This window comes from Nicotiana sylvestris, chromosome 5 (genome assembly GCF_000393655.2).
Source record: "Nicotiana sylvestris chromosome 5, ASM39365v2, whole genome shotgun sequence".
NCBI lineage: Eukaryota > Viridiplantae > Streptophyta > Magnoliopsida > Solanales > Solanaceae > Nicotiana > Nicotiana sylvestris.
Window position 1 is genome coordinate 159,764,344 of NC_091061.1, and position 20,016 is coordinate 159,784,359.

The following is a 20,016-nucleotide window of genomic DNA, read 5'->3' on the forward strand; positions in this document are numbered from 1 at the left end:
TTTCTTTTTGTTTTTCTTTGATTTTCTTTTTAGTATAGGATTTGATTTTGGTCTAACTAGTTGTGAGATGTATGTAGGATTGTTTTGATGCAGTGCAGGTCTAAAATTGGAAAAATGATGCACTCTTTGAAGTTTGGACTGCTGCCACAATGCATTTTTTGCGGCCGCAATGGCCTTGTTGCGGGGGAAAATTTTCATTGCAGTCTGCAGTGGTGAATGGTAAAAAGTGGAGGCTCTTTAAAGATTGTTACCGCGGCCGCAATACATTTTATGCGATCCGCGATGGCCCACCGCGGCCGCAGAGCATTTCTTGTGGTCCGCAGTGACTGCCTCCCCAATGCTTCATGTGTTTCAGTACCGCGGACCGCAGTGCATTTTATATGGTTCGCGGTGGGTAGGTATAGTGGGTCTCATGTCCTTTTTCTATAAATAGGACCTCAGGCCCTCATTTACCCTTTTCGCTCATTTTCGCTCTAATTAGTAAAAAGCACTGTTCTTCTCTCCCCTAACTGCACAAATTCGATCATTGATTCACATTCATCTGTGTTGCATCTCATTCCTGGTACTTCAAATTTTTCCTAGTCTCTAATTATCTTTCATTTTATTTTAATTAGTTAGTTGGTACTTCTTTTTCTTCCTTTTTTCTTTCAATCTGTAGCATAGGGTTACTTAATGATGTTTAGATTATGGTTAATTAGTGTAGAATGATGATTAACCACTTAGGGTATTAATAATATGTGAAGTTAGGCTAAAAACGAGATAAATGTTGAAATCCTAGGTTAGTGTTGCTGAGTGAGGCTTTTCGCGGTCCGCGATGGATTTTTCGCGATCTGCGGTGCTTCTCTGTGGTCTGCGATGCCATTTTGTGCGGACCACAGTGGTAAAACTTTGGAGAGGTTGATCTTGAGGATCGCGGCAGCAATCAATTTTTTGTGGTCCGCGGTGCCTTACCGCGGCCGCACAGCATTTCTTGCGGTTCGCGGTGCCTGGAATCAGAGAGTGGGTATTCTGACCCCCACCTCAATACGGACCGCGATGCCATTTTGTACGGTCCGCAGTGGTCTCTTTGCGGCCGCATTGCTTTTTATGCGGTCCGCAGTCAGCTGTCTGCAATTATATTCTTCACTGATTCTTCTGATACTGTGATACTAACAAGCTTTAACTGAATTCCACTTGTATATAATGGTTAAATTATGAGGCGATGATGGAAAACAAAAGGGAAAATGAAATTCCTCCTGAGGTAGGGGACAAGGCATGATCAAATTGACCTCCTAAGTTCGGCATGCAATCAAGGACACCAGAAAGTCAATCAAGGCTGCGAATAGAGTTGCTTCCCATTCAAAGGGAAGTGAGTATGTACCCTCCCGGGAGGCATCTGATTCTAATTTAGTGCCGGAATATTTAGCTGACTGGCCGGAGAGGCATAGATTGAGAGATACACCTCCGGGCACTCCTACTGCTCAATCTTCAGTTCCAATTTCTTCTAAGTCATCTGAGGGCTCAGCTGAGGGCAGTGACAGCGAAGTATCTTCCTCACCTACTGGTTCATCACATGGAGAGGATCCCGTCGACGATGAGGTTTCGGATGAAGAGGAAGGGGGTGTTCCACAACCCGGGGGTATGGACAGAACTAGAAACCCCAAGGTGTGAAAAAGAAGATTTGTTAGTGAGATTGCTTACCACAAATTACGAGAGTGGTGGCCCGAGAGGAAGTTGATACTTGAACGGAGATTCATTGACAAGGATCTTCTGCCTCACAACCCTAATGTGCAGAGGCAATTCAGAGAAAGACCGGGCTGGGAGTATTTTACAAGCAACGTTGAGGAGGCAAATGAGCACCTAGTCAATGAGTTCTATGCTAATGTTGCCCACATCAAAAAGGGCACGAAAGTGACTAAGGTGTGAAACTTGACAGTGAAGTTTGATGGCAAGACAATTAATGACTAGCTGGGCTTTTCGGAGGAGGATGAAACACTATACTTAGAAAAGGTAGCATTGGGTGAGGTTGTCTGTCCGTGGTTAGCAGAGTACTTGGCTATCCCAGGTACCACCCCAGCATGGTTGATAGTAGGAGTCCAAATTTTGAGTAGAACCCTGAACTTCGAGGCAAAAGGGTGGGAGACCTTTGTGTGCAGCAGGATAGACCCCACCACTCATAAGAACTCTCTTCCTATCTCCCGGGCTATATTGGTGGCTTCTATCATGGTGGGGTACCCGATCAACATCGGGAATGTTATGTCCAGGGTGATTACAAGGGTGATGAATGAAGGCGATAGATCCTACCCTTTCCCACATTTTCTAATAATGTACTTTGAGGATCAGGATGTGGAGAAAAGGAAGTTCGATATGAAGGTGAACCAAAGGCCCCCTTTTCCTGGTACAACCTCAAGGGTGATGACAACCCTATTGACCTTAAAGGCAAAGCCACTGCTTCTACTGGCCAGTCTGAAGAGCTAGTAGTAGTAGTAACTTCTTCTCAACCTCCCTCTACTACACCAGACATTGCCCTAGGACCCTCTACTGCCACTACTCCAGATATCTCCTCATCCTCAGCTTACCCATTAACTGCCCACCGTCTGAGCCAAACCCTCGCCAGTATCAACAACTGGATGCATGCAACTACTTCTAAGTTGTCTGTACTTTCTAGCTCGGTGGAGGCCCAGTCCGTACCCCCACAGCCACAGGTTCCAGCCTCAGTGGAGGAGACTCTCAAAGAGCTTCTGGAAAACCAGAAGAAGCTCTTGGAGAACCAGAAGTTGATCTTGGATGCTGTAAGTACTCATGAAAAAGCACTAAAGGAGCTGGCAAAAAAAACAAAGAAGTTGAGAAGGACTCGAGTATCAAAAGAGTCTGTAAAAGAGTTGAGGGCCGAAGTGGAGAAAATGAAGGTTGTTGATCACTTGCCATTGGAGCTGTTATTGCATGACCCGATTCCAGCAGCCCAACCTGAGCCAGAGCAGGAGATGGAGAGGCCAGCAAAAAGGAAGAGGGTGATTCGCCGAGATGATGATGTTGTGATAGAGTTGGAGATTCTGCAGGGAGGTTCCTCTAGCCAGCCTCAGGCCCCAGAGCAGCCTCAGGTCCCAGTGCAGACACAAGATATCGGGATCCAGTCACAGGACCCAGGGACCCAGGCTCATGATCCCATGCAGACGGAGGGCCAATAAGGAGTTTCTCTTTACTCTCTTTCATTTATTGAGTTATTTTTGGTTAGCTAGCATTGAGGACAATGCTAGCTTTCATTTGAGGGGGTAGCCCTATTTTGATGACATTGGGTTGTAAATATGATACTACTTTCTTTTAATTATGTTTTCTTTTTACTTTTGGTTTGTATATAATTTTACTAGTTTATTGCACTTTTCATACTTTGCAACTTTGGTCTGTATATAAAGTTACTTTCTGATGTATATATTCATTCTCCCTTATGTATATTCATCTAAATCCCTTATTGTACATATTTATTCTACTGTCCGCATTTTATTTCATAGCTTCTTACTTTATTTTCATAGCTTCTTGTTTTGAGTTTTACGTGCAATAAGCCTTTGGTTTTCTTAATGCTACGGTTCTTTCCAAAGGTGGAATTTGTGTGAACCGGGTGGCTCTTCCCGATGATGGATGGCATGACAACCTTCTTAAGGGTTTGAGTCTGTTTTCTTTTTAGTTTTGTGTAAATAGTAGCTAATGAGTAATAGTGCCTCAAGCAAAGCTTCACTTGGCCTAACAAATTTGCCTTTGATCGTATGGTCAAAAACAAATTGTTGTGTATAGGATGGTGGAAGTTGTGATCTTGAGACTCTTGTGTTGGCCGAAAATCATCAAGTGATTTTTCGGGACCATGCATGTTGCTCAAATTTTAGCTAAGGTTGTTGTGGACCCCCGACTCTATCTCTTTAGCAATCATATAGCTTGTGTGGTGATAATTTGAATTGCAAGTCCAAGTCCCATGCCATTAGTCTAGACTTGCCCTGAATGTTTGTCTAGGCGAAATCCTAGGTGTAGTTTGACTTGAGAAGTGATTATAGGCTCTCCTTGGTCCAAATGATATCTTGAAAACTTCCATAGCCTACCAATGATAATATCCCTAGTCAACCCTTTTGAGCCATACCCCTTTTTCTTTCAAAGACCATGATACAAACCTTTACCCGTTCTAAAAAGACCTTCTCTGGCACCCGATCTTTCCTTAGCACAAGGCAAAAGCATAAGTTTGGGGGGAGAGACGAGGAATGTAACAAAGTGTAAAAAGGTACAAAATGAAGAAAAGGAAAGGCAATGAAAAAGAAAGAAAATCAAAAGGTCAGAATGAATGAACAATTTTGAAGAAATGAAGGGATTCAATAAAAGTAAAGAGATGAAAGGTGTAGAAAGTTTAGAGAGGAGAGATGAGTTTGAAATGAACAAGAAAGAGTGACAGTGTGTCTCTCTAACCCCTAAGAAAGAAGTAAATGCCTTAGAGAGAATGTGTGCCAAAATGAAGCAAATGAAGTGCTTAAGGGAAGATGGAACCTATTTAGACCAAATATTTCCTACCCTAAACCAAAATCCTTCACTATATCTCCACAAAAGCCCTATATGATCTTGAGTTGAATGAAGCTTACATTAGTGGTGATTCACATAATGGGCAAGCATATGGTACTTAGAGCCGGACTTGTGACCTTTCTTTGAGAGAGATGAGTATGTTTCCACAATCCTCGTTCTGAGTGCTACAATCTAAAAGTGAGGTTTGCCTAAAAGAGAGTGAGGAGTATGAGTTTGGGTTCCACAACGACCAAAGTAGTAGAGAGAGTTTTCTTGATGGGTTGAGTCAATTTTTGATGCTCTTGTGTCGCACTAAAATCACGGTGCTTAAAGGGTTGAATATGTTAATGATTCATTTGATTTGAGGGCAATTATTAGTCCCAATTGATGCTAAATGAGGTCACTTTAGGTCAGCTAAATTTTCATGGTTTTACTCTTAAGGAGGTGGGATTTATTTTGTTTGCTTGAGGATAAGCAAAAGCTTAAGTTTGGGGGAGTTGATAACTAGGGATTCTAGTTCATTTTACACTCCTTTTTACTTGAGTTTTGATTAAAAATGTATATAAATAGTCCCAAAGGCTTACATTTTGTGCTTGTTTGCAGGGTTTGGTAAAAAAGGTGACAAGTAGTCAAAAGCAGCTAAAAAAGAAGTGAAATCTGCACAAGTACCAAGAACAAGTCAAGGCACTGCTGCGGCATAAAATCAACTGCAGCCGCAACAGACCCACCGCGGCCGCAGATGTCATGCCCTAACCTCGAGAGACGCGACCGGCGCTCAATCGAGTGAACCCAACTGAGCGAGCCTTATCAAACACCTCCTACCCAACTCAATATGAATAAGAAAACCATGCTTTCATTTATTTAGATGAGGAAAGATAGTACATTCAACGTTGTTAGTTCATTTTATATCATAACGTTAAGCCGTAGTTAAGTTCCAAGATTCCATACAATTACACTTTAGAGAAGCAAGAGTTAGAATTACAACATAGTTCGTAGACCCATCCAACACCCGTACATAACCCACACATATGTCTACGGAGCCTCTAAGGATAAAAAAGACAAGTATGACAATGTCGGCAACAAGGCTCTGGCTATACCTCAAAAGTGGGAGTCCACAACAAAAGATGTACAATATAACCCCCTTGAAGGAGCAAGGGACTCACCAAGACTTTGAGAAGAAGGTACTTCACTACGCGCGATCGACACTATCTGCAATGGAGCCACCTACATTCATTTAAAAATGTAGCGCCCCCGGCAAAAGGGACGTTAGTACTATGAAATAGTACTAGCATGTATAACTAAACACCATCTAGTTAGAAAGAACTTTCATACCAAACATAAGGAAATCACAAGTATAACTCAAAAGCTTTAAACGATCACAACATTATCAAGGTAAGAGAATCATACAATTTTCACATTTGTTTCCATAACCTTTAGTTTGGGGCATTTCATACTGTTCATCGCTGTTCACTATACCACCGCTAGCTTGAGCGGAGTCTGATCTCGACCCGATCGGCTAGGTTGCCTCATTTGAGACATGTACCTCAATCACAATCTCATTCTCACTTTCCGGAATTCAATATCAGCATAATACCACCATGTGTGCGGTATAGCGTCCGATCACGGCCCGATCGGCTAGGCCGCCTTACCAAGGCGTTTCCCTTTTCCATCAATCATCTCAATTCAGTATTTGGTTCACATATATCATTACATAGGCACTTGGGGCCACAACTATCACGTCATATATTTGGTATTAGGCCACATTTCACATCATTCTCAATTTCAATGTTAGATTTGTAATTTAGAGTAATAGGTGCACACAAGAGCAAATAACACTATAAGCATAGAGGATACTTCACATAGATGGCATAACATATGCAGCTTCAATCAATTTAAGGTCTAAGCATTTCATTACATGATTCATATTCCTTGCCCCTTTTCAAGTTATCAAGAATAACATATGGATCATATCGAGACACATCTTTCACGCATATAAGGTCGCAACCCCAAATTCATGTGAAACTACAATCAATACAACAATTTAGATTTAATCTTACCATATTTACACAAACACTAATGAAGCTCAATTTCTAAAAAACGGGGTTTAACCATACATACCTCAATAGTGCTTCCCTTAAATCCTTCTAATAAATTTCGAAATTTCCTAGCAACTTATTGCTATTTTATGAAAATTACAAGTTGAACCAAGAATTAGAGGCACGAATAAGATTCTAGCTCATTTAAGTAAATTATCGAATACTAAGAGCGCACAGTGATTTTAGGACCCTTTTGTGAGAGATTTTCGTCATCCTATACCACAATTGTTATCTTTTTTGGTTCACAACCTCCCCATACCCATTATATTTTACGCATGCAAGATTATCAGCCCCTATACCCCTGAACCCTACTTGCTAATCATTTAATCTAAAGGAAATTTCGAAATTATAGAAGAGAGTATAAGTTCTTACCTCTTAGAGTAAAGACCTAGCAATTTCACTTGACAATCTTCAAAGATTTGGGCAAGAATTAGGTAGAGACTTGATGAGATCACTCCCTCTCTCTCTAGAACCTCCTCTCTCACTCTAAATGCAATGAAATAGCAGAAACAATGGTCTAATGGGTGTTTTTAATGGGATGGGGTCGGGTTTTAAAAATTAGAAAATAGGAGCCCCGACATGATTTGCGATCGCATAACGGACATGCGGCCCGCAAAATGGACCGCAAAGACGATTCCAAAATCTGGACAAACTGCCTGGGTATGCGACCAGAATGCGGTCCGCATACCCGTTATGCGGTCGCAAAATGCACCGCAGAACTGCTTCTTGCAAAAGTTTCAAGGGGATTATGCGACGACTATGCGGACCGCATATCGATTATGCGATCGCATATTTGGCCATATAGTTAACCTCAAAATTAACCTTCACACTGCCTGACTCTACGGTGACTTTGCGGTTCGTATAGCTATTATGCTACCGCAGAATTGCACTTTTTTGGAAAACACTATTCTTTAACTTTTTAATGCATAGATCAATCCAAAGGATCCGAATCGCGGTAAGCTTGCGAGCCGCAAAGAATTTTATGAATTTCTAACACATGATCCTAACTTGGCACAGCAAGACTCGGGTTTTTGAGTAAAAATTTTACGGGGCCTTACAGCATACCATTTAGTGTGGTCCGCGATAGATAAGTTCAGAGAGGTGCAAGTTTGGAGGCTCAAGTATTACGATATGCAGAGGATTTCTCGCGGCTGCAGTAGCCTCTTCGCGGCTGCAGTAGCCTCTTCGCGGTCGTAATCTATTTTATGCGGTCCGCGAAGAGGGGGATTCAGAGACCTGGTAGTTTGGAAGATTGAAGTCAGCGCGGTCCGCAATCCATTTTGTATGGACCGTAGTGAATCCACCGCGACTGCAGTGCATTTTATGCGGCCCGCGGTGGCCAAATTCAAAGACTGAGCAATTGAAGCTAAAAGCTCCACTGCAGCCGCAATCCATTTCTTGCTGACCGCAGTACCTCCGTCCGGGTTATTTTTGTCTAGAAAATCCGGCCTTGTATAAATACTTTTTTTCACATTTTTATGTCATTGGTTAGAGTCCAGAGCACGTGAACGACGGTTTTGTTCCATTTTGAGTAATTTGTAGCTAGTTTAACACTGAAACTTCAATTTCTTAGTTTGTAATCAAATTATATGGGTTATTCTTCATCTATTTATCTTATTTCTTCCATTATTATTAGTAGCTAGACCCATTAGCTAGGGTTGTGGCTCAATCCTAGTGTGGGTATTTGATGGGTCTTTTGTTCTAAGCCTTAGATGTTTATGAGTAATTGATATTTGGACTGATTTGTATTTTTTATGTTGAATTAGTGGATGCAAACACTAATTTGTGCCTATTTGACTTGGGCTCTTCTTGAGAAAGAGAGTTTGAGTCTAGAAAAATCAGTTCAACAAGGAATTGGGATGTAATCAAGAGATTAATAGCCCCAATTAAAGGGTTAAATCTAGAGATAGTAATACCCGACTTGAGCCTATACTGCTTGCACAATTTTGACACCCAATTGGTCTTGAGAAAGTCAATTAGGGCAAAGTCACTCAAGCTACCGAGAGGTATAGAGTGAGTAATCTCGTGCATTGGCTATATCGCAATCCCCAACGTAACAACCTTACCTTAGGCTTTAGATCCCGTCAAGTATTTACCTAGGAGAAAGTCACTTCCTTAGTGCTTTTTTAACCCTTTAGAAAACCTTACAAGCATTTCTTCTTAGTTTAATTTAGTATCTCATTAGCATAAAATTTAGAAGTAACAAAACAAACAATTATGATTGGAAGTGTAATTAAAAACACTGCGCACTACTAGTTTAGATAGGAATCCAATTCCCAATTCTAGCTCCTTGTGGATTTGATCCCGACCTTCTCGGGTAAAAGCTGCATCGACCGCTCTCGCCACTTCGTAATGGTGTAGGGTTGGACTCGATCAGTCCTCAACCTTTACTGCCTGGAATAGTCGTTGGATTCAAAATACTACACCTTTTTGCCAGTGTATAAATGCCTCTTGACCCAAGCATATAATGTGCTCACTATAAAAGACATTTGGAGGAATAACAATTGGGATCTTCCTAAAATCTCCATGGATCTTGAAGTTAATTTAATTGACAAAATAAAGGTTGTAACTCCTAATACTAACAATTGTGGCACGCCTACTTGGTCACTCAATACCAATGGGCTATTTACTACCAAATCTTGCCATACCCTAATCGAAAAATACCCTATTAATGAAATAGATTTTATGTGGATTTGGAATCTGAAGTGCCCTAATAAACTAAAGTTCTTACTTTGGAAATATCTTCACAATAGACTGCCTACTAGAAGCCATTTAAATTATCGTGCAGATAATTAAAAAGAACGATCTACACCGTAAAGTTTAATATGTTAGTGTTAATATCATCTTTACAGCCAAACATTAAAAACATTTTAAGATTGCAGTAAAATTTTAATTTCATCTCCTAATAAATGTTCCATAAAAAATAATGATACTATACAATTTGTTTGATATAAGCTTTTATGATACTATACAATTTGTTTGATGTGAGCTTTTATGAGCTGCATAACCATGACAAGTTGATTGGGTAATCCATCTAAGTAGGGCAAGATTTCATCTACAAATTCTCCCCAAAATGTTGCTGAAATATTGTTTCTCTTATATGTAAAATACACAAATTAATAATGAGAAAATAATAGTAATTGAATCTATAACTAATTCAATTCATGGTTGCAAGCATACTCATGATCCTCAAGCTCCAAGTTCATAAAGGTATTTGTTTTACCACCTTGATTGTACGATTCTACGTTACCATGACCAATAACTTCTCTTATGATAGCTACCACGTTTAAATAAATAGTTATAAATAAGGTGATAAAACAATCAACAAAAAATAGCGAAAGGTAACAATTACCGAATAGTTCATTCTCATCAACCTCAAGTTGATTTGTGAGATGCTCATAAGGCTAAAAGTTGAAGATATTCAAACTAAACCGTGGATCACTAATTTCATCCACGCTCGTCCTATTTGTTGGTCTTAATTTTCATACTGTTTGGTCCAACCATAAAGTTTTTCATAACATACAATCTCATTTCATGTATATTTATTTTGAAAATACGCATAACAGTTCTTCCAATAGTTGCATGAATTCGATTTTCCTAAAACAAATTTTGAAAAGAAATTTAAGTTAGTAAGGCGCATAAGTTGAAAATACAGCACAACTTGAAAAAAATAACAACACGTAAAAGAGTATGCACCTTTTCATCTTGAATAATTAATTCAATTGAATTAGAATTTTGTGGTTTCTCACGGTCTGGTACGTGCCACAATCTAACAACACAAACCTTCAAATTCCAACTCATTTTGGATATTGATATTTCGCTGATATAGTTATAGTTTGGAGCCATACTTTGTAGAAATTTGTGTGGAAGCTAAACCCTAAGCAATGTAGAGACGTCAAACCTAAGCAGAAGTCAAACATTGCTTAAGTTTATGAAATCCTAATATTTAAAAAAGGTATGTTTAAATCAATTTGTATGAGTGAGTGTGAATTTCATTAAAGAATGAAATTCACTTAATAGCTTAGGTCTTTCATTTGCATTTGCATAGATTGCGTCCTTCCATTTGCTTAGGTCTTAATATAGATTGCATCCTTCCATTTGCATAACTGAATTATACACAAATGTTTTTAGGTCTTCAATAATGAAATACACTTACAGAAAATTTTGGACTACTACTTCCATTAAATATGTTTCCATTTATAATTCAAATTTTTAATGTTGTCTTAAAATTGTCAAGTGACTTCATTTTAGCTTGCCACTTGGCTTAACCACATGCTTCACTACTCCCCTTTTAATTTAATATAGATTGGTATCAATATCGATTTAGTGTGCTCCTACTGCAAATCCTATAGGGAAACTATTACACACGTTTACTTAGACTGCCTAACAGTTAGGGATTTATAGCTTCAACTCGGATTGGATATGAGAAATGGGAATTATAGTCATAATTGGTTAGCTAATCTCAGGGACCACAATATTCCACTGGGGAATGGTATCATCAAGTGGACTAATCTCTTTTCCTTCGTCATGTGGACCATTTGGATAAATAGGAACAATAATCTCTTTAATAATACCTCTAATAAACCGGCCCTCCATCATGCCCTTAATCAAGCAGTGCAGTACAAAGTTCTCACACAAAATGAAGCAATAACTCATAATCTTATCCCTATCAAAGTTAACTGGATTAAGCCTCCAGCGAATACTATTAAGCTTCATACTGATGGTTTCTTTATACAAGCAACCTCTCTATGTGGCTTTGGTGGTATTTTCAAAGATATTAGGGGTCACTGGATAGTTGGATTCTATGGAGCCTCTCCAGGCTTATCATCTATTCAGGCAGAACTATTGGCTGTGAAAACAGGCCTCCAATTAGCAAAGGAGCAAGCGTTTACCAATTTGGAAGTGGAAATGGACTCTACTGATGCCATAAATTGTTTGGCAAATGGAATGACTATTTTTAATAACATCATCCTTTAGTGCATGTCATTAATGAACCAGGTGAAGGTTCAGGTAATCAATCACACGTTCAGGGAAGCCAACAAGCTGGCACACATGATGGCTAAGAGAGCACTGGGTGACAACAAATGGAGGGATCTTACTATTCTCTATTACCCTCCTCATTTTGCAAGTGAAGTCTTAAACTCAGACTGGGAAGGCTCGACTTATGTTATTAAGAATGTTAGGAAAGACATTTGTTCTAGACTTATTTATTTTGGGAACCAAAATGTCTTTCGGAACATGGTATGTAATAGTCAAGTAGTAAATGCCCAACCGGACAATTATGGTTGTATGAACTCTACTATTATGTGATATCTATAAAATAAGATCCCTGTTATCAAAAAAAAAAATTGAGATTGAGGCAATAATCGCTGTTGTTGTGAGCCTAACTTTTTATATACTAACTTCATAATTTTTTCCCATTACCAGATCAATTAAAATTAACGACAAGTAACGTCTATTATAAGTGCCATTTATAACTTTAAAATATGAAATAGATAATCACTACAACAGATTAATATGTATGCATTCGTTACAATGTACGGATATACAAGTTAAATTCTTCTTTATGTTTTTTTTTCCTTGATGCTTTTCTTAACACAAATTCCATTTCGTCGGAACCCATAACTAATGTAGCAACAGTAAAAAAAATTCAAACATTTTCAAATGAGACTCTTAAATCTTATGGCTAGACATGCCCTTGAGTCCAAAGGTTTCAGGTTGAGCAGCACGAAGATGGAATACCTTGAGTGCAAATTTGGGGCAGAGGCGACGGAAGCGGGAGTGAAAGTGAGGCTTGATTCTCAAGTCATCCCTAAGAGGGGTAGTTTCAAGTACCCGGGGTCGTTTATTCAGGGGACCGGGGAGATCGACGAGGATGTCACACACCGTATAGGGGTGGGGTGGATGAACTGGAGGTTAGCGACGGGAGTCCTGTGTGACAAGAAAGTGTCACCGTTACTGAAAGGTAAATTTTATAGGGCAGTGGTTAGGCCTGCTATGTTGTATGGGACTGAGTGTTGGCCGGTGAAGATCTCACACATCCAGAGGATGAAAGTTGCAGAGATGAGGATGTTGAGGTGGATGTGTGGACATACAAGGAAGGATAAGATTAGAAATGAAGATATTCGAGAGAAGGTGGGTGTGGCCCCCATGGAGGACAAGATGCAGGAAGCGAGACTCAGATGGTTCGGGCACATTCAGAGGAGGAACACTGATGCACCGGTGAGAAGGTGTGAGAGACTGGCTGTGGTGGGTACGAGGAGAGGTAGAGGGAAACCTAAGAAGTATTGGGGAGAGGTGATCAGACAAGATATGGCGCGGCTTAGGGTTACTGAGGACATGACCCTAAACAGGGAATTATGGAGATCGAGCATTAAGGTTGTAGGTTAGGGGAAATTGTGATTTCTTTTTACAGCGCACTAGAGTGAGACTAGCCAGTTAGGAATTAGTCTTAGGATGCTATTGATCAGCTACTGATGATGGGCTTTATCTGCTGTTTATTAGTATACCTTACATCTTTCTCGTATTTCCTGTATCTCTTATATTGCTGTTATTTTGTTATTTTATGGTATTTATGTTATGTTATGGATTTTATGGTATTGTATGTTATTTTATTATGAGTCTATTGATAGTACTAATATAGTGTCTCTTGTTGCCTTCTTGAGCCGAGGGTCTCCTGGAAACAGCCTCTCTACCCCTCGGGGTAGAGGTAAGGTCTGCGTACATATTACCCTCCCCAGACCCCACTTGTATAATTACACTGCATCGTTGTTGTTGTTGTTGTTGTTGTTGTACTGTTAAATCTTATGGCTGTACCAATATCCACGCTATTCTTAGCCCAAGGTTTTGAGTGAACCGGCCGGTTCATCCTTAAACCCTTGTCTAAGATTTAACAAACGTGGACAATCCAGAGTGCAAAAACCCCAAGATTCCACCAACACACACACACAGCACACAATTCATAGCAATTTTGATAGAGAAAATCGAAACCCAAAAAAGCAATGTTGGAGAGCAGATTAATTTCAATCTTAAGGAAAAACAAAGATTTGGGTCACAAGATTTCATCGAATCTTGGAAGATGGGGTTTTACTGCAACAAAAATTTCAAATGAAGCTTCTTTTTCAATATTGAATCAACAAAGGTTCATTTCTACTGTCCCAAAATTTGCTCCTACAAGCAGAAGCTCTATTGCGAGAAGTTTTGCTAATTATGGTTTAAGATCTTTTCAGCACCTTAATCACAAGGTTGGTTTTTTGTGCTTTTATTTTTGAGAAAGTTGTCTTCTTTTTGTTCATAGTTGTGATTTCCCCTGTAGTTGAGCTTAAATGAAGAAGTGAGTATTCATATAGGCGGACCCAACTTGTTTTTGATTGAGGCATAGTTGTTGTTGTGTTTTCCCCTGTAGTTCAGAAGTATACGATAGTTATATAGAAGCATTGGTAGATTATGTCACCTTTTTTGTTCATTGAACCTGTTTTTTTAATGGATTTTATGAAAATTATGTATATATAAAGCAGTCTTAGTTCTTTGATATTTGTAATTCGTAATTTGCGAAATGGTTTACATTTATGCAATCTTCGTAATTTGTGTGATAGATTTTGCGGAGTAGTTTAGATGTGTTGATTATTTAGTGAATACATGAGAAGGGGGACATAAAACTGACTCACCTCTTACAATTATTGCTATCTACGTGCTTGTGAAGATATAGTACAAATCTAAGATAAATGAGGACTCCTCCTTTGTACATGTCCTCGTTCTACTACGTAAGATCAGAAAAATAAGGAGATTATTACACCCCTGTCCAATGCATGTAACAAAAAAGATCAATTACAACATAAAACCTATCCAGAAAACTATACACTGTGACATGTTGATGAAGTTCCTTTAGCATGTCTGATTCTGAAAGTAAGAAGTTGTGCTCTGTCCATTTCTGAAGCAACCCTTGCTTCCCTGAGCATATCCCGCACTTTAAAAAACAGTTCTCTAATCACATGACCACTGTAATCGTCCTCCGCATTTTGCCAAAGCATCTTCTATTGTGTTGCTCTCTGCATTAGGTAGGGGTAAGGTCTGCGTACAGACTACCCTCCCCAGACCCCACATGTTGGGATCAAACTGGGTTTGTTGTTGTTGTTGTTGTTGTTGTTATCTGCTATTGTGTTGCCCTCTCCAAAACAGAGAGAAACTCTAATTTTTGCTGTTGTAATCCCTTCCTGATCTTCTTAATCTCTTCCTACAACTCCCATGGAGTTGAAACGGTACCATTTATCATATTGACAAATAGTAAAGAATCGATTTACCATTTATCATGTTGATAGGTGAAGAAATATGCAAGAAAGAAATTTAGAAGTGCTAGGGCAGATGTCTTTCCCGTTGCATCCTGTTTTCTGTCCATATATTTTCATCGTGACAGCCAAATTGATTTCAGGGTTTGCATAGAACATCTTTCAGAAAAATTTCCACAGTGGCAGCTTCGGCAGCTGAAAGCAAGGAGGGATTGAAGTTCCTTGTAACTGCTGGACCCCATGCTCGGAAAATGGTTGGCATATGGCTTTTTGCATCTGCTGCTTGGGTCTTCAGTATGGTTGTGCTTGGTGGGGTCACACGGCTGACACGTTCTGGTCTTTCAATGACAGATTGGAAGTTCACTGGGAGCCTTCCTCCTCTAACAGATGAAGATTGGTTGGTTGAATTTGAGAAGTACAAGCAATCCCCCGAATACAAACGGTTAGTCCAAACAGCAGTATGTGCTGAATGTACTTCAATTACTGTAATCTTAGACACATAGATGCTAAAACACTAGGAAAAGTAGTTTTTGTTTGGCTTCATGAACTTAATTTCGTTGTTAGCAGTGGAAAGCAAATATGGACCGGAGGATCATTCCATATCGATTCTTTATTATGAAGATTATTATTGAATCTTATTTCTGGAGTTATTTTTGTATTGGGTTGCCTAGTGATTTGACTTAAATTTTAACCCTTACAGTGTGAATAAGGGGATGAACATTGAGGATTTCAAGTTCATATATTGGATGGAATATGCGCACCGAATGTGGGGAAGGGCCCTTGGTATAATGTTTGCACTTCCATTCTCATATTTTCTCCGTAAGGGATACATAACAGTTAGACTTGGACTTAGACTTTCTGGACTCTTTGCTCTTGGTGCTGGACAGGGGCTCATAGGTTGGTGGATGGTGAAAAGTGGTTTAGAGGTACTAAGCAAATTGATTTCATTTATGCTGTTGTTAAACTCACATAAGACACACAGCGCTCTTTAATTTTTGATTAAATTATTTTTTCTCAACAGGAGCCACCATCTGGGTATGTTGAACCAAGAGTAAGCCCTTACCGTCTTGCAGCTCATCTTACCTCTGCATTTGCTATTTATTGTGGACTCTTCTGGACGGCTCTTTCTGTTGTTATGCCTGAACCTCCTACCGAATCGCTTGCCTATGTTCGTGGGGCTGCAAAAGTTAAGCGGCTTGCACTTCCTGTGGGCATCCTTGTCGGAATTACTGCTATCTCAGGAGCTTTCGTTGCTGGAAATGACGCTGTATGTAGCTAAAGTTCTCCATACCTTAGTTTTGTGCTTGCACGGGTTAAGTATTTGATGGTTTGTTGCTGAATTCCGAGAGACTAAGAAAATGATAGTAGTTTATGGTGTTCATATTATTCTCTTAATAAGTTTGGTAAAAGGGAATTCATCATCAAAATATTGGCTGAACGAGTTAACTTCCAGGGCCGAGCATTTAATACTTTTCCAAAGATGGGAGATACATGGATTCCTGATGATATCTTTAGTATGAAACCTATTATGCGCAACTTCTTCGAGAATACGGCAACAGTTCAGGTAAACTTGTGTTTCTGAACTTTCCAGTTTATCTACTTTTAAAAGATCAGATATTTTAATCTTGACATGAAATCTATCTCCTTAGTTAGCACGATAAAGAAGAGCTGGTAGAAAAGAGTGTAGTCATGGAGGTCATTTTTTATGTTGCTGTTCATAAAAATTTATTTGAATTAAAACTTTTGTTGCTGTTGACAGTTGGATATTCTGAGGTCCTTTCTTCAAGCCTGAATGGTTGATTCTTCTTGCTAATTTTGTTTGATCGAGTAATGAGATCTTATAAACAATGGACCAAAGAAAAAACACCCGTATACAAGAAGTATACCAAAAATTAAAAAAAAAAAACTTACTATATGATATGGTTTTCTACAAACGACAGCCAATCTTCTAGACCTACAGGGACCTCATGGACACACCAAAAATAAATAAGACATAAAAGGCTATTCCTCAAGTGTACTAATTTTGAAATAGAGGATACTGATGGTCAATTCAGAAATTTAACAAAGTTTATTTCCTGGCCTAATTTTTATCAGAAGAGACTGAGTCAAGGTGCTGTATGTTTCTTTAAGTAATTGCTTTGGCGTATGCAGAAGGGCAGGAGTCAATGTGTTTGGGATTTTCATTGTTAAATTTTTGCATTTGACTAGCCTTCTAATTTAAATACAGAACCAAAAATAATTGGTGAATTTGATTTGTTTTACTACTTAATAGGTATGTCATCTCTCTCTCTCTCTCTCTCTCTCTCTCTCTCTCTCTCTCTCTCTCTCTCTCTCTTATGATAAAGCTTTGACAAAGTTTAAGTTTCTGGACATTGAGCCAGACTTGTTATATGCACTTGCCACAATAGCAGAACATTGTCTTATCAAAATAAAAATAAAAAGCAACAGGCGAAAAACTATGATTAGAATGCCAGTTTAAGCATTTTTTGTGAATGCGAAAACTTCTAGACACACACTCTTTATGACGAATTTCATTCTTGTCTTTTGCAGCTTGATCATCGTATACTTGCCACTGCTACTTTAGCTGCAATAGGTGGGTTATGGTGGTCAACCAGGAAACTGGATATGCATCCTGCTGTCCGACACTTAATCGGAAGCACAATGGGCATGGCTGCTCTGCAGGTATTAGCACTGCATCGTCGAGAATATTCCCTGTTGGCTATTTCTTGGATTTTTTTTTTTAAAAAAAAAATCTGTTACATAAAAGGGGAAATGATAGTGAGATTGAACGCACGCCAATTGTGTGGAAGACTCTCACTGGTCTGGTACCATTAGACTACTGTAAGTTGTGGTTGAATCATTTTGATTTCAAATGCAGGTAACGTTGGGCATATCTACTCTTCTTTCGTATGTCCCAGTTTCTCTGGGAACTGCTCATCAAGCAGGAGCTTTGACTCTTTTAACATTCATGATCCTGCTCAATCACACTGTGCGACGGCCTTCTCCATCACTTCTCAAGACGTTGCCTTCAGTCGCAAAAATGGTTTGATATTAATATTATAATTTTCTTATAGAGCATTGACGTTGTCAGGCATTCTAAATTATACCATTTTGCGATTCTTGCGCAACTTGCAGAATCAGAAAAAATGCATTTCTAATGGCCCTCTTGTTCTCATGATTTCCTGGAGGTTTAGAATGTCCTATCTTGTAAAGAACCAGCAATGTTTTAGTTTCATCGATACTTATTGATCGAGTCTTTTAGAAAATCAGTAGCAATCAACTTTAATAACTGAGTTCAAATTGGGATCTCTATGAAAATAAACATTTCTGTATACTACAGTCCTATTGTAAATTACCAGCATCCTGGTTTCTTTTACCCCAATTTTTAAGGTGTCTGCATCATGGAAAACTGCAGACTTATAATTTGCCTGAATCAACAAACTGGATTCAAGCCGCCCCACCCCCACTCCCCACCCCCACCCCAGGCTTTGATATGGTGGTAGGACTGCAATTTGTGATGTGGTGTATGTCGCGGGATCAAATCCTGCTACAGACAAAAACTTAGTATTTAAGTGGAGAAGGTTAGATGGTGAGCGGTAAATACTTATGCATAGGTGTTTACACCAATCCAATAAATACATAACACGTATGTTTAAATCACTAACTTGAAATGAAGGCTTTTTCTTTCTGAAAACATAGTGATTTTAACTTCAAAAGAAAAAGAGAAGATACATATATGATTGACAAACGTTGTGCAACAGTGAGACGATTTATTTTGTACACTTTCTCGATTCTACGGTCATGCCTTTCTATAACAGATTCATTATAGCAGATATGCTTTTTTAATCGAAGTTATGCTAAACTTTACTTCTTTATAACCACATTTTACCTATAACAACTGTCGTTATCGTTATTATCGGTACACTCTTCCTATAATTACCTTTCTATAATATCGTGCTCAAGCTCTTAAAGGCTTAGACTTCCTTCAAGGGAAGGCTATCAAATATCCTTTTGTTGAAAGTTTGAACGGAAGTCTTCGTCAATTCAAGCGTTATAATGTAAAAAAGAAACGAAATTTACTAAACAAACTACAATTATAAATTTTCTTCTATTAAAACTTGAAATTAATTTTTATAATGTTTTAAATTACGTATGTGCTCTAGAAAGTTTAATTCTTTGTGTATAGTACAACTACTTATGAAGTTATTGATAATGCGTACAGAAGGCATGGCTACACTGTTTGGTCCAAGGTTGACATCATAACCCTAGATCCAACGTGTGGTAGCAGGGAGGACCACCTATGGCCCTCCCAACATGGGCGAGATGCACCAGCCTAGCATGGGAGGGTCACTCACCACATAATTGTATGTGGCGAACTATGGCCTAGGACCAAGCTATGTAGGCATGCCCATATTAGAATTATGCTTCAAATACATCCAGTGAAAACCTTTTTAGAATCAAAACATGTCTGGAAGATATATGCTGCCTCTAATTTATCAAATAAGTATGAGTTTGTAATTTATAGTCAAACTCTCCCATCTTTTTCCTCTTTATGTTATTAAATTTTTTTATATACTAGTATTATGATACGCGCATTGCACGTGTATATTGTCTCAATGGGTAATTTATTTTTAAAAAGCATATACATATTGATAGTAAGAAGATTGGTGGCTAACTTCGATGTTCAAATTATTAAGCTTTCTTTATTATACCGGTGACTATTTATTACTTATTTTTTTAATTTCAATTTTGTTGTCCAATTCTAACTTTTTTGAATATTATGAGAAAATAAAAGAATACGAATTTCTCTTTGAAATAATCATTTTTAATGAAAATAAGGACGTCTAAAGAAGTCATGAATGCCTAGTTATATGCTTCCTTCTTGACTTCTTCTATAGTATGTTAAGAATATTTAGCTATGGAAAGATTTAAAGTTCTAAATATTGATAGTTCTTACAGAATTTATTAAAATTTTAGTTAATTTAAAATCCTAAAATATTAGAAAAATAATAAGATGACAATGACTATTTTATCCAGAATTGAACTTCATTTTAAAAGGGGTAAAAAAGACGTATTTCTTCTTTACTTACCATATTAGGCTTCTCCCATTCGTTTCTTCT

At 38.6% G+C, this 20,016-nt stretch overlaps 1 protein-coding gene across 2 annotated transcripts; it reads left to right on the forward strand.

The window, feature by feature from the left end:
• Nucleotides 1–13,493: 13,493 nt before the first annotated feature.
• LOC104241784 (heme A synthase COX15) lies at nucleotides 13,494–18,272 on the forward strand. Of its 2 annotated transcripts, XM_009796737.2 has the most exons (8): nucleotides 13,494–13,855; nucleotides 15,040–15,338; nucleotides 15,597–15,822; nucleotides 15,918–16,163; nucleotides 16,350–16,460; nucleotides 17,447–17,578; nucleotides 17,775–17,939; nucleotides 18,032–18,272. In XM_009796737.2, the coding sequence occupies exons 1-8, from the start codon at nucleotides 13,613–13,615 to the stop codon at nucleotides 18,143–18,145; spliced, it is 1,536 nt and encodes a 511-aa protein (XP_009795039.1). In that variant the 5' UTR covers nucleotides 13,494–13,612; the 3' UTR covers nucleotides 18,146–18,272. The 2 variants fall into 2 exon arrangements, with proteins under 2 accessions (XP_009795039.1, XP_070001699.1); XM_070145598.1 differs by having other exon boundaries at nucleotides 13,496–13,855; nucleotides 17,775–18,141.
• The last annotated feature ends 1,744 nt before the right edge of the window (nucleotides 18,273–20,016 follow it).